General features: G+C 47.3%; 1 protein-coding gene across 12 annotated transcripts in view; it reads left to right on the top strand.

The window, feature by feature from the left end:
* Positions 1-15,968, top strand: part of LOC140185133 (rho GTPase-activating protein 32-like) — a 583,009-nt gene that overhangs the window by 399,744 nt on the left and 167,297 nt on the right. For all 12 annotated transcript variants that reach the window (XM_072238473.1, XM_072238466.1, XM_072238464.1 and 9 more), the window contains one exon: positions 13,206-13,343. In XM_072238473.1, coding sequence (XP_072094574.1) covers positions 13,206-13,343 — 138 coding nt within the window. The remainder of the gene's footprint in view (positions 1-13,205; positions 13,344-15,968) is intronic.

Below are 15,968 nucleotides of genomic sequence, written 5' to 3'. Positions count from 1 at the left end.
TACTTTACTAACCACACTTTTTCTGATAAACGGTCACTGCAATCAGTAGCCTATAATTTCCCTTTCAGGGTTGAGCTTTTGAACTGCTTGTACGACCTGACATTTTTGCGGTGTGAACTGAAATCTTAAAAGCTGCAGGACGGTTGCAGCGTGGTGTGTGCGGGCCGAATTGAAGCAAGGAGCGGCCTGTTGTTTGGCTGATTTAAGTGCTGGGCCAAATTGGAATGGTTGCGTCTGGGCCGAATCGTGACGGCTCAAGAGCGTATTTGAAGTGGCAGGGCCTGGGTCCGAGGGTGAGGAACAACCTGCTGTTTGGTCAATTTAAGCGCTGTGCCAGATTGAAAAGGTCAGGGTGTCAGGGCTGGTGTTCAGCTCACTGCACGCGAGGTTTACTTGTCTCTGCATTGAACTGAGGCTGTTGTCTGCAACTAACGGGATTGGCTGTGACTAGCTTTGTGGCTGTGAACTCACTCTTTTGAACTTCAGTTCTGAATGCTATTTTCTTACTTTTATTGTTTGCATGATGTTTCTTCTGCATATTTGCTGGATGTTTGACAGTCTTCGTTTTGTTTTAATGAGTTCTATTGGGTTTCTTTGTTTTGGCTGTCTGTTGGGTGACAAATCTCAAGGCTGTATATAGTATACATTGATAATAAATGTACTATATAGATAAACTTATTATCATTATTCACTTTGAACATGTACCAAGAGACAGATGGTACCTCTGACCTCTGTTCAACAACAGCATACTACTCATCAAACGGATATGTAAACATGGTTTGTTTTGTGCTGAGCTTGTATCATCAGAAAGGAAGTTTTATTGTGTTTATTTGCAGAATGCTAGTTTTACACAGCTCATGGTACCTTTTAAAAACTTCATATAATGTAGACAGTAATTTCTTACGAGTGATAAAATATATGGAGTAATTTTTAAAAAAAAATGCAGAGAAGGTACCCTGTTACCTTAACATCACTACTAGAAACTAGAGTGTATAATGAAGATGTAATAATAGAACACTTTAAAAGGGAGAATAAATTGAGTGCAGTCAACATAGATTTATGAAAGGGAAGCAATGTTGATTAATGTGGAGTTGTTTAAAGATGTATTGAGTAGCATAGATACTATGAGTAGCATGTGTGATGAAATTGAATTTTTAGAAGTCTTGATAAGGTCACAAAAAATGGTGCTCAACAAGGCTGGACCACGTGGAACTGGATATTATACTGATGTGGACAGAAAATTGGTTATCAGGCAGAAAGCAAAAAGTGGGAATGAACTAATCTTTAGAGGTTGGCAAGCTGTCATAGAGTCATACAGCATAGAAACGGCCCCTTTATCCTAACTTGACCATGCCAAACTGAGATATCCTTCTACTCTAATCCTGTTTTCCTGAATTGGCCCATATCCTTCTCTCTCTTGGGTCCCATGCTGCTAAGTTCAGGAGCACTTCTTCCCCTACAGTTGTCGGGTTCCTTGACCGGCTCCACTCGCCTCAAGTGGCTGTGGACTCACTTTTGGGAACTCACAAAATACAGCTAACCCCATTTTTTGTTGTCAGCAAACACCAGCCACATAGGTTCTAATCTAATTCATACATGGCAAACAACAAAGGCTGCAGTATCTGTGTTACACAGTTTCAGCCAGAGAGAAAAAAAAACAATACCACTACCCCCTGTCTCTTATTACCAAGCCAATTTTGGATCCAATTTGACAAAACAGCTTAAGCCTTTGTCTTAACTTTCTGGACCAGTCCACTATGAAGGACCTTGTCAACTAGTGTCACTTGGCTGTAACTGGTGGTGTACTGTGAGGTTCAGGGCTTGGGCCCTAGCTGTTAACAATCTGTAGTCAGTGGATAGTCTGAGGGACAAAATGTCACACTTGAATATTTGCTAATGGTACTGAGCTAGGCAAGAATGTGAGTATGGAGGAGGGTGTAAAGAGGTACTAGGAATATGGACAAGGTAAATGAGAATGCAAGAACATGGATTAATGGAAAAAGGTGAGATTATGCACTTTGAAAATAACAAAACAATTACGAAAATCAAAAATATACCATCAGTTGCTGGAAATCTGAAATCAAAACAAAAAAAGTGCTAGAACCACTTGGTAGGTCAGGAAGCAGTACTAGCAGGAGAAACGGTTGTTCTTTTGAGAACTGAGGAAGGGTCTCAGACCTGAAACTATATTCATATTCACGCATATGCTACCAAACTCTCCAGGCGTCTCTGGCGTTTCTGTTTTAAGTTCAGAAAAATATCAGATTGTTTATTAAATGAGAAAAGATTTGTTTGTGTATGCTCAAAGTCACCTGGGATAGTCCATACTTCAGTCACTAAAAGCCAACAAGCAGGTGCAATGAATGATTGGGAAGGCAAGTCATATACTAACCTTCCCATTAAGAAAAGCTTATTGTAATTGTTTAGGGCTTGCTGAGATTACATCCTGGAGTATTGTATACAATTTTGGTTTCTACCTAAACAATGAGATACTCATCATAGAGGGAGTGCAGCAGAGATTCAGCAAACTGATTCTGTCATTGGCAGATTTGCCACATGAGGAGAGATTAAGTAGGACCATACTCTCCAGAGTTTAAAAGAATGAAGGGAGATCTCATCAAAGTTTACTACTGTGTTGAAGCATCTAACAAAATTAGGAATCTGAAAGCATCTTTAGTTAACACCATCGCCTGTTGGGCTACTAAGGGAGCAAAATAGCAAATCCTCCTGACTTTTCCTAGTACTTCTTCCTTGAGTAAGCATGACGGAATCAAGGCAGTACATCTGGCATGGATGCCTGACTTCAGGAAATGTCAACTACAGTTAGATACAAACATACAGAGTCTGGTTTAGTATAGTACCCAAGAACATTGACATTGTTGTAAGGTGATTCAGTCTTTGTCTCCTCTTGCACCTTATGGAGAGGAAGAATGAGATATCACTCTAACCGAATGGGATTGCTGAGTGAAAGTGCCTTAATGTTTGTAATTCCTTTCTATGTCCCTCAATTTTGTAAACCTCTGTAGCCTCTTTCATTCCAGTGACAATAAACTCAGTTTAACCAGTTTTTCCTCATAACTGCAGCTCTACATCCTAGGCAACATCCTGATGAATCTTTTCTGCATTCTCTTGATTGCTACGCCATCCTTCCTAAGTAGTAAGCAGCCATCGATCCCAGGGGAACATGGGCTTGTGCCTCTGGTGGACTGTGACCTCTCCAGGGCGCAAGCCTGGCCGGGAAGATTTGAAGAAACGGCTGCTGCCCATGCAGCGGGTTCCCCCTCTCCACGTCACTGATGTAGTCCAAGGGAAGGGCAAGCACCAGTACAGCTTGGCACCAGTGTCGTCATAGAGGTTGCCAGAGTGAAGTTGTAAACAACATCAAACTGCCTTAGGGACCCCGGCTCTGGATTTCTTCCTCAGGGTTTACTCCCAAAGCCTTTCTAAGTATGGCAACTAGAACTGTGTGAAGAATCCCAAATGCATTGGGCTAAATGTTTTGTACAGCTGCAGCATGGTTTCCCAACACTTAAATTCAATGCCTTGCTTATTGGAAGTAAGCTTACCAATACAATCTTCATGAACCTGTACACTTCCTGTATAGTCACCACTTTACAGTCCTACATCCCAAGTTCTCTTTGTACATTTATGTTCCCATGATCTCTATATCCCACAAAAAATGGACTTTGATTTGAGTAACTATTCGAGTTGTTCTTTGATCGGTTTTATGGATATATTGGATGGTGTCTTATACTTTACAAGTGACTATGAAGTGATATTCTGAAGTTATGATAAGCCCTTTAAAATGAATTTTTCATGCTTTATGCTTGTTGTGCAGCAATTGCATAGGTAGTCAACACAGGTGTAACGTTCCGTTATTTTGGCTCGTGTGTGTCTAGGGGAAATCCCGCCCAGCACCTGCTTCAGCAGTCCCCTCAGGGTCAATCGTCGCCCGAATCAATCACAAACATCAATCATCAGCCAGCACACCCAGTAAATTTTAACACATACACTTTATAGATATTACTAATTCTAGGGCATTAATATACATTTGATACAGAGAGGAAAGTAATGAAAAAAAAGGTGCCAACACTTATTCAAAGTCCAAGTTCTTCGCGCGCTACCGTTGGAGCTCAAGTTCGACGTCAGACGACCACCCGAATTCCGTCGACCCACGGCTCGGGACCACCCGAAGTGATCGACCGGAGCCTCTCCGCACGTCCGCCGTCCTCCTCGTCTCTCCTCCGGACTCCCCGCCAAAACTCAGTCCACAGTCATATCATACAGCATAGCATCCGAAAACAAAACGATACATAACCACCCATTGGCTAATAGCACCCTCTTATCACCCTCTAAACCACAATAAACTGCTAGCGCAAACTCTCTGAAGCGTTAAAACACAACAAAGCCGCATTCCACAGATTAACATAACAAAAATCGCCATTTTAAATGTAACAAAAGAAAGACCCCGTACACTCTCCCCCCACCTAAAAAAAGTCATGCCCTCATGACGTTAACAGAATTCACTAGTACTCCTTGTAAAACACAAAACCCAACCCAGGTGCATAAAACAGTGACATAACTTTGCAGGGCAGTGGAGATCACACCCTGCTCTCCCAGCGCTATATAAGTGAGTCTTTCAAGGGGAAGCCTACTCCTCTGAGGCCTCAGGACTTCCTCTGTGGACTCTCCCTGTTCAGACACCCCAGGTGACCCCTCGAGCCTATCTGTCGGACCTTCCCCTTCACCGGGATCCCTCTGCCCCGGTGAGCCCTCTGGCTCGGGTTCTGCCTCCACCCTCTCCTCCCCCAATGCCGGCTGTAATACAGGCGGCTCTGCAACACCCTCCCTCGGTCCCCCTGACTCAGTGATGGAAGGGCCAAGAGTCTCTTCTCCTGGCACCGGGGAATCAGCGAACGGAAGCAGGTACCACGCGTCCGAATCATCTTCTTCCGATGACGTATCCCTTCTCGAGGTGGGGACCGGCCCCGTTTTCTTCGCAGCGGCCTCTTCCCGCGCCCCGCGCCCTCGCAGAGTCCTCGTACTAGGAGTAAACTCCCATTCGGACTCTGGGTCCATCTTCACCTCTCGACCCAGAGGCAACAGGTGGTTCCGATGGAGTACCTTGACAGGCCCCTGCCCGCCCTCAGGTCTCACCCGGTAAACCGGGAGATTCGGCATCTGACTCTCCACCACATATGGGGTGGCTGCCCAACGGTCCGCCAACTTGTGCTTACCCTGTAGTCCTAAATTCCGGATAAGGACTCGGTCTCCCGGCAATAGCTGGACGAACTTTACCTTCTGATCATACCTCCTTTTATTCCGCTGGTTCTGCTTGGTGGCTGCCGCCTCAGCCAACTCGTACGCCCTTTTCAACTCTCTCCTCATATCGGACACGTACTTCAGACATGGCTTCGAAGGTATTTCCCCCGCTTCAGTCCCAAAACACAGATCAATGGGCAACCTCGCTTCCCGTCCGAACATCAGATAGTAGGGCGAGTACCCCGTAGCATCATTGCGAGTACAATTGTAACAATGAACCAAATGGGCGATGTGCTGACTCCACTTACTCTTCCGTCCAATCTCCAAGGTGCCGAGCATGTCCAGCAGGGTCCGGTTAAACCTCTCGGGCTGAGGATCACCCTGCGGGTGATAGGGGGTGGTTCTGGACTTTTCAACGCCAAGCATATCCAGCAATTCATGGATAAGCCTGCTCTCGAAGTCCCGTCCCTGATCACTGTGGATCCGCCGGGGAAGGCCATAATGAACAAAGTACTTCTCCCATAACACCTTCGCCACTGTAGTCGCTTTCTGATCCTTAGTAGGAAAAGCCTGCGCATATCTAGTGTAGTGATCCGTGAGGACCAAAACATTCGCGGTATTGCTGGTGTCCGGCTCAATAGACAGGAAATCCATACACACCAGGTCCATGGGTCCTGCACTCTGCAAGTGGGATAACGGAGCCGCCTGCGCCGGCAAGGTCTTCCTCCTGACGCAACGGCTACAGGTCTTACAGTATTCTTCCACCTCCCCCCTCATCCGGGGCCAGTAAAACCGGTCCTTGACTAATCCATAGGTCTTCTCTACCCCTAAGTGCCCGGAATCATCATGTAGAGCCTGAAGCACAGCCTTTCGATACTTCTCGGGCATGACCAGCTGCCAGCGCCGGGGGTGGTCCGGAGGCGACGTGACTCGGTACAGGACGTGGTTCTTCAGCTTCAACCGGGGCCACTCCTTCAGTAGTAGAGGAACGGAGGCATGTTTCGCCTTCTCCACCTGCCCCATATCACCCTGGCTAACCGCGTACCAGATAGTGCCAAGGCTTGGGTCATCACGCTGAGCCGCCTGTACTTCCTGGTGACTCAACTCCGGCAGCTGCCGGTTCCTCAGAGCAGTCACATTACAGTAACCAGTGGGCAGCGCGTCACCGTCAGCCCCCAGTTGATCTACTGCCCGATCCGTTCCCATCTGTGCTCCTACTTCCCCGTCGCTCCCAACTTGACACATGGCCTTTACTCCCTGGGCAGGGACACTCTTCCACTCCTCGGCCGTGCCCGACTCGTCGTGCGCCCGACGAGACAGGGCATCTGCATCGATGTTCCGACTCCCCGGGCGGTACTTCAGGCTGAACTCATAGGCAGACAAGGCTGCTAACCACCGGTGCCCAGTAGCGTCCAGCTTCGCCTAAGTCAGGATATAAGTGAGGGGGTTGTTATCAGTTCTCACTTCAAACTGGGCCCCGTATAGGTAGTCACTCAACTTGTCTACCACCGCCCATTTCAATGCCAAGAACTCCAGCTTGTGAGTGGGATAGTTTCTCTCAGATGGCGACAAGCTCCGACTGACAAACGCCACTGGCCTCAATCCGTTTCCCTGTTCCTGGTACAGAACAGCCCCCAGACCGTCGTGACTGGCATCAGTGTGTAGAACATACGGCTTCCGGGGATCAGCAAAAGCCAAGACTGGGGCCTGTGTCAGCGCCCTTTTTATAGATTGGAACGCCTCCTCACATTGAGCATCCCACCTCACTCCAAAAGGCTCCCCCGGGTTCAAGTATCCTCCTACCTCCGACCCTCGGTCCCCCTTCCTCTTCCTCCCCACAGGTGGATAGCCACACAGCAGCTGGTTCAATGGATGACTCATTTTCGCATATCCCTTCACGAATCGCCGGTAATATCCGCAAAACCCCAAAAACGAGCGTAAGGCGCTCACCTTCTGAGGTCTCGGCCAGGTGGTGACTGCGGCTATCTTACCCGGATCGGTGGCCACTCCATTTCGCGAGATTATGTGCCCGACATAGCTGACCGACGTCTTACAGAACTGGCATTTATCCAGGGAAAGTTTTAACCCTTCCTCTTTCAGCCGACTCAGCACCTTCAGCAGCCGCTCCTCATGTTCCTCCAACGTAGATCCAAACACTATCAGGTCGTCCAGGTACACCAATACCTCCAGCAGGTTCATGTCCCCCACTATCCGCTCCATGAGCTGCTGGAAGGTGGCTGGGGCCCCCGAGATACCTTGGGGCATTCGTTCGAACTGGAAAAACCCCAGGGGACAGATAAAGGCTGTCTTCTCCTTATCAGTCTCGCTCATCGGAATCTGGTAATACCCACTCCGCAAATCCAATACACTGAACCACTGTGCACCACTCAGACAGGCCAATGCATCTTCCACCCTCGGGACCGTATATTGGTCGGGAACAGTGCGGCGGTTCAGGGTCCTATAGTCCACGCACATGCGTACCTTCCCATTTTTCTTCCTTGCCACCACTATGGGGGATGCATAGGGGCTTCGGGACTCCGCAATAATCCCTGCGTCTTTCAACTGCCGCAAATGCTGCCGCACATCCTCCACCTCTGCTGGGGCCAACCGCCGTGACCTCTCCCTAAACGGGGTGTCATTTGTTACCCGAATAGTGTGCCGAGTGCTCTTGGAAAACCCTACATCAAACTCGCCCTGAGAAAAGACATCCCCTAACTTCAGCATCTTCTCCACCAGCCTGCTCTTATACGCCGGCGGTACAGGGGAGTTTTCAAAATTAAAGGCCTCCTCGGTCAGCCGCCCCCCGTTTCCCAATAGTTCTCTTCCAGTGGGCTTCACGGGGGCGCTGGACATCACCGTCACCGGGAACAAGTGCGCGAGGGGCATCCCGCGCTTAAAGGTGATCTCCCTCTCCGTTATGTTCCGTATCATCACCCCCATCCGCCATGCCTGTACAGCTGAGGGCCTCTGCAATTCAGGTCTCACCAGCGCCCCAGCCGGGAACCAGGATTCCCTTTCCAGGTCGTCGGGGGCGTCTACTAGCAGGGCCTCTCCCGGCGGCAATCCGGGGAATCTGGGGGTTCCCATCACTAATGCCGCCTCCCCTGGCTGTATCACCTTAGGCCTCGCCTGAGTGCACCACACCGTCCCTCGTTTGCACTCCGGGTCCAGCCCCTGGGGGTCACTCACTCCTTCGTACACTCCTCGGAACACGGGGTGTACCGAGAGGGTCTCCAAAAAGTTCTCCCCCCCCTTCTTCTTACAGGCTCCCAAGAGCCGTCGCACCAGAGGGGAGTTAGTCCCCACCAACAGGGCAGCACCACCGGTCTCCACCGGGTCCGGACAAACCAACACCAGCGTCTCAAAGGCTTCCAATACTCCCACATCTCCCTCTGAAAATTCCAATCTCACTGACAAGTATCCATCGTACGGGTAATCACCATCACTTATGCCCCAAATCTCCAATGCGTTAAACGGAGTTACTGCCAAATGCTTCAGATATTTGTGGTAGAACGACCGGTACAGTAAGGTAACCTGCGACCCGGTGTCAAGGATGGCTTTCGCAAAGATTCCCTCTATCCGTAGGGACACGCTGGAACGGGGTCCCACCAGCCCATCAGGAATTTGGGCTTGTTCGTTCCGGGGTTCCATAGGGGTTTTCTGGGAACGTGTTCCTCCCGAGACTCCAGTCCGTTCCCTCACTGAGCCTCTCTTAAGTTTCCCGACACCTCTCCCTTCTTGGTGGCCTGGGGGCCCTCCCCCCTCGGCGCATCTCGTCTCTCACAATCCTTCCGTAAGTGGCCAGCTTCCCCACAGTGGTAGCACGCCCCCGGCCACTCACATTCCCGGCGGAAATGCCCCTCTCTCCCACAGTTATAGCACCCACTACTCGCCGCCTCTCTCCTCCCGATAAGGGCCCCCGAGGACCCCTTGGATTTCTCTGGTCTCATCCCGGCTACCACCTCCTGAACCGCTGAAGACCGTCCCTGAGGGTCCGAGCCCCCTGGTTGGCCCAAAGCACACTCCTCGGCCCGTACCTCTCGGATCAGCCGTCCGAATGATGGAGGGGAGCTCTGCTTAAATGACTGCCGTACACTCCAAGCCACCCTGTCATCCTCCCGGGAACCGCTACATATCTGGCTCATCCTTAACTCCGCCACATCGTCCTCCCTCACTATACCTCGTCGCAGCAACCCCGTAAGCTTTCCTTCCAGCCTGAAAGCATAGTCGGAGAGCTTTTCCCCTCTTCTCTGCCCCATCCGTTGAAACTCTGCTAAATGCCGCCAGGGATCCCCTGACGGTAGCCCCCACTTGTAACGTTCCGTTATTTTGGCTCGTGTGTGTCTAGGGGAAATCCCGCCCAGCACCTGCTTCAGCAGTCCCCTCAGGGTCAATCGTCGCCCGAATCAATCACAAACATCAATCATCAGCCAGCACACCCAGTAAATTTTAACACATACACTTTATAGATATTACTAATTCTAGGGCATTAATATACATTTGATACAGAGAGGAAAGTAATGAAAAAAAAGGCGCCAACACTTATTCAAAGTCCAAGTTCTTCGCGCGCTACCGTTGGAGCTCAAGTTCGACGTCAGACGACCACCCGAATTCCGTCGACCCACGGCTCGGGACCACCCGAAGTGATCGACCGGAGCCTCTCCGCACGTCCGCCGTCCTCCTCGTCTCTCCTCCGGACTCCCCGCCAAAACTCAGTCCACAGTCATATCATACAGCATAGCATCCGAAAACAAAACGATACATAACCACCCATTGGCTAATAGCACCCTCTTATCACCCTCTAAACCACAATAAACTGCTAGCGCAAACTCTCTGAAGCGTTAAAACACAACAAAGCCGCATTCCACAGATTAACATAACAAAAATCGCCATTTTAAATGTAACAAAAGAAAGACCCCGTACACAGGTAATTTCACACTCCATTCCATAATACCAGAACAATAATATCCACAATGCCAACTGTCCCAAGTTACCATTTGAGACCTATTGTAGCAGTTCCAACATGCTTCTTTATTGCTGATTCCATTCAAGTCCAGAACACCTGATTCACTAGCTTCACTTCAGCCCCAAAAGACTAATCCTACTCCAGTCTGTAGTCTCAAAATTGGGCTCCACTTCATTTGCACAGTACAAGGTTCAGGCAGCAATAGAACTTTCCCAACGAACTTTTCAGTCATACCTTCCTGTGAACTGAGCTTGAGGGCATCCTTCCTCATTTTACACAGTTACCATCAGGGACCTTTTCCCACTCACTCCATCACTGACTTTCAATCCAAGAATGGTTGCACCTCCCATGTTCCTGAGGATCAGAACTGTTGCATGTCTATTGAGCTTATATTTGGTTTGTTTAAAGTGTTTGAAATTTGTTGCTGTGTTCACATGAATTGGCTCCACTCACTCATTATGACTGTGTATCATCTGTGGGAAAGTAGCATTTTCCGCTTATACTTGTGTTGCAGTTCAAAGGGGAGCAATTTGAGGTCCATCTTCTCACTGATCAGGGCCCCAGACTTGGCTCTGCTGCAGTAAAAAGTGAAGAGACTAACAGTTAAATTGACAGAGCACAACTGTTTCTTAGAAAAATAAATTCTATTTAGTAAAATTCCTCAGCCTACTGACTCAGCTGATCAAGATCCCTCTGTATTTGATAACATTCTTTATTGTCCACTGTGTTGTCATCTTCAAAGTGTGAATAGAATAGAGTCTCTGATGGTGGTGTCTGAAAAGAGGATGCTTTCCAAGTTGCATGCCATCTGGACAATGTCTCCCATCCACTACATAATGTACTGGTTGGGCACAGGAGTACATTCAGCCAGAGACTCATTCCACCGAGATGCAGCACAGAGCGTCATAGGAAGTCATTCCTGCCTGTGGCCATCAAACTTTACAACTCCTCCCTTGGAGGGTCAGACACCCTGAGCCAATAGGCTGGTCATGGACTTATTTCCTGGCATTATTTACATATTACTATTTAACTATTTATGGTTTATTACTGTTTAATTATTTATGGTGCAACTGTAATGAAAACCAATTTCTCCCGGGATCAATAAAGTACGACTATGACTATAGAAGCATTTAGAGAGTGAGAACATAGACAAAAGAATTTGGGAATTGTGAAATGCAGAGCAGGGAGACAAGCCTAGCAAGTTAGAGGGAGATGAAAAGGAAAATTGAGTTGATATCACAGACCACTATTAAATCAGATGAAAAGCGAAGTTTTTCAGGCTTGCATTGAACCAGAGGTCACCCAATCTATGTTTGGTTTCTCCAGTGTAGAGGAGACCACATTGTGAACACTGAATGCAGATTGAAAGAAATGCTTTACCTGGAAAGACTGTGTCCATGGATGGTGGGAAGGAAATGGGTGAATGGGCAAGTGTTATATCTCCTGTTCCTTAAGGTTGTTATAGCCGGGGATGGTAATGGGGACAAGCTCCCACTATCTATTAAATGCTCCCAATGCTGTTTGCCTCAAATGGCCTTTGACAACCAAGTCCAGCTCGTGGCCTTCACATGTGGCTTAGTTACTAAGCTCAGTGGAACTGTTTCTACCCACAGGAGAAAGGGCAAAGGCAGGTTACTGGCGTTTTAAAACCAGTCACTTTGGGCAGATGGGGCTCGTCAGCTGTAGTTGGCAGTTCATCAAAGAGAAGGAAAACTCTGATCTCAAATCTCCACTGCCTTGCAGCTAAACCCACTCATGGGGAAGGCTTCAGGATTAAACCCCAAGGGAAAAATCTGGAACTGGACTCCCTAAGGCAACATTGTGTTCAATGCTGACTGGCAACTCCTGCGATGCTGCTAGTACTAAACTGTATTGGTCCCTGCTGTTCTTTTGGGTTCGTCAGATGCACGGGGGGAGCTTGCTACATGGGCAGCAGCTTGTTCCCTATATCATACTGCTCAGGCTTACATATCTAGGCAGCTAGGACACAACATCCATGGTTGACCCTGACTGACAGAGGCCTCGCATCTCCTGAGGATGCCTTCTATTGTTCAACTTTAAAGAGGTTCTTAGCACAGCATGTGCATTGTTGCACCCATTTGTGGGAGTTAAGCACTTAATGTAAGGACATCCTAAAGCAGCCAATGAAATTTATTGCTCATTTACAGTAAGTGTGAAATACAGCAGCAGGGTCCTGTTGGTAACATTAAGCTCAGTGATCAGGATATTTTGTATTCAAGTTGCTGATTATGGAGTAGTTAGTGACTTTCAGTACAGAATACAAGTGAGAAGCAGGAAAGTACGGGGTGTTTTGTTGTGTTAAAATGTGCCAAATCTGTACTCAAACTTAATCCACTACTGTTGGATAATTCGGTGCGAGTACAGGCACTATACTTTCATAGTGACATCCTAGACAAACAAAAGAGGTGGGAATCTAGGGTTACTGAACATTAGTGATGGAGAACCAGGACTGATTTAACTTCACAGGTTCTTGTCATTTGTAGCCACATTGATAGACAAACTCCATTCGGTTGAAACTTCAGAATATTTACAATAGACATTACTCCTCTGATGGAAGTGCAAAGACAATGAGGAGAGAATGATAATCAGCAAATGTCTTATGAGTGAAGGAAGTTACTGGTAGAGTTGGTTACACAGGAGCAAATAACTATAAAAATGGGAACTTGTCATAATCATGCTAATTTTAGTTAAATGTATGAATTTAGAAAATAAACTGGCAATTAAATTGAATTGGTTCAGTATTGGGAAAAAAAGATTGAATTTGTATTGTATCAGAATGATGCCTATTAATGGTGAAGAAGAATTTGAAATTATGCCACAATGCTTTGATAATATTTTGCTGTGAAGATCATGTATGGCATTAAATAGATTTGCTAACACAATATATTTTTTAAAGCAGATTATTTTTGGTCATCTTCAAGTGATGCATGGTCAGTAAACTCTCCTCTATCCACAGGGCAGAAGTTGGATTGTGAAGCGGAGCTATGAAGATTTCCGGGTGCTGGATAAACATCTCCATCTCTGTATTTATGACCGCCGATTTTCCCAGCTGGTGGAGCTGCCGCGTACAGATTCGCTGAAGGACGGTGCAGAGGTATGGTACCAGGATCTGAATTCCCCTGTGTGTTGCTAATCATGGCTCATAATTAGCAGAGAGGAGGGAAAACCAGGGGACACGGGAAGCTGCAGATGCCCAAATCTAGAGCAACAAGTTGTCTGCTAGAGGAACTCAGCCGGTCATGTAGCACAGGGGTCCCCAACCTTTTTCGCGCTGCAGACGGGTTTAATATTGACAATATTTTTGCGGACCGGCTGACCGGGGGTGGGGGGGGGGGTGGTAGGGTTGCCAATGGACAAGAGTAGTGTTTGCTCCGAGAAAGACTACAATGACCATGAAGCCTTGCGCGGGCACCAGTGCGCATGCGTGACCTGTGCATGCGTGTACCTGCCGATATTATTCTCTGCAAACTGTTTTTGGCGATTCTGTGTGGGGGTGGGGGGGGTGTTAATCACGACCGGAATATTGGTAATAAGTGGCTAATACACCAAATTTCGTTTCTAAAAGGGTTTATCTAACGAATTTAATATTAAACACACAGCGCTTATTTTCCTCGCATGAATATAGTGATAAGTCAATTATCAAGGGAGGACAGGGGAGCTTGAAGTAAATGTTGAACGAACTTCCAGTAGAAGTGGTAGAGGCAGGTTCGATATTATCATTTAAAGAAAAATTGGATAGCTATATGGACAGGAAAGGAATGGAGGGTTATGGGCTGAGTGCAGGTCGGTGGGACTAGGTGAGAGTAACTTTCGGCACGGACTAGAAGGGCCGAGATCGCCTATTTCTGTGCTGTAATTGTTATATGGTTATATAAGTCACTTATAATAGCATCATAACATTTGGATGTTAAACGTACAGCGCATATTTTCCTCAAAAATCATTGCAATGCACCAATAACGCTGAATCAGTGGGAGCCCTGGGCTGAATACTTGTTTTCCTGCAACAAGACGGTGCCATCGAGGGGTGATGGGAGACAGTGATACTCGAAGGGAGTTCCTTATGTCTAGTCTATTCCGCAATTTAGTTTACGTTGCATTCATCGTAGAGATATGTTGGAAATGGAAGCAATGTTTTCAGTGCTTTCGTGGCTATCTCAGGATACTTAGCCTTGACTTTAATCCAGAATGCCAGCAGAGATGTTATGTCAAACATACTTTTCAGCCCGCCGTCATTTGCAAGCTTGAGGAGTTGATCTCCTTCCCGCGCTGACATGGATGACGCGCGGGTAATGACCTCGCGTGCGTTCAAGCTCAACAGTGCGCGTGACAGGGAATGAGGAAAGGTGCAGCTGACTCATATCGCCAAATCATATTGTTTCGCCGCGGCCCGGCAGCGCATGCTTTGCGGCCCGGTGGTTGGGGACCGCTGATGTAGCATCTGTAGCAGGAAAGAAATTGTCAACATCTTGGGTCAAAACCTTGCGGATTGGTTGTTGAGGGAAAACCAGGAATAGTTTTTCTAACATGTGCCAATGTAGACTAACAGAGGTTAAAAGCTGCAAACTTAAAAGCTTGTGGTTAACAGTTATTCTCCTAGGTATAGTCATAGTCATACTTTATTGATCCCGGGGGAAATTGGTTTTCGTTACAGTTGCTCCATAAATAATAAATAGTAATAGAACCATAAATAGTTAAATAGTAATATGTAAATTATGCCAGTAAATTATGAAATAAGTCCAGGACCAGCCTATTGGCTCAGGATGTCTGACCTTGCAAGGGAGGAGTTGTAAAGTTTGATGGCCACAGGCAGGAATGACTTCCTATGACGCTCAGTGCTGCATCTCGGTGGAATGAGTCTCTGGCTGAATGTACTCCTGTGCCCACCCAGTACATGGGAGACATTGACCAACATGGCATGCAACTTGGACAGCATCCTCTTTTCAGACACCACTGTGAGTGAGTCCAGTTCCATCCCTACAACATCACTGGCCTTACGAATGAGTTTGTTGATTCTGTTGGTGTCTGCCACCCTCAGCCTGCTGCCCCAGCACACAACAGCAAACATGATCGCACTGGCCACCACAGATTCGTAGAACATCCTCAGCATCGTCCGGCAGATATTAAAGAACCTCAGTCTCCTCAGGGAATAGAGGTGGCTCTGACCCTTCTTGTAGACAGCCTCAGTGTTCTTTGACCAGTCCAGTTTATTGTCAATTCGTATCCCCAGGTATTTGTAGTCCTCCACCGTGTCCACACTGACCCCCTGGATGGAAACAGGGGTCACCGGTACCTTAGCTCTCCTCAGGTCTACCATCAGCTCCTTAGTCTTTTTCACATTAAGCTGCAGATAATTCTGCTCACACCATGTGACAAAGTTTCCTACCGTAGCCCTGTACTCAGCCTCATCTCCCTTGCTGATGCATCCAACTATGGCAGAGTCATCCGAAAACTTCTGAAGTTTTCTCTTGGTATGTATCTGCCTCATGTAATTTTAGTGTGTGTTTCCCTTTAAGAGTTGGAGCATGTAACTAACTGCTACAGGAGCTCTGTGAGTTCTTGCAAATACTTCAATGTAGATGTGGCAAAAGCTGTCTGGCAGCTGAGACAATGGCATTGCATTGCATCTTGCACATTGAGTTCTTTAACCAGCTAGTCTCCAGTATTGTAGAAATTGAATGTGAGAATGATTTGAGGCCATTCCAAATGCATTTTAACTGCA

Source organism: Mobula birostris, chromosome 20 (assembly GCF_030028105.1).
Source record: "Mobula birostris isolate sMobBir1 chromosome 20, sMobBir1.hap1, whole genome shotgun sequence".
Classification (NCBI taxonomy): domain Eukaryota; kingdom Metazoa; phylum Chordata; class Chondrichthyes; order Myliobatiformes; family Myliobatidae; genus Mobula; species Mobula birostris.
This window is presented reverse-complemented; position numbering and strand designations above follow the sequence as displayed.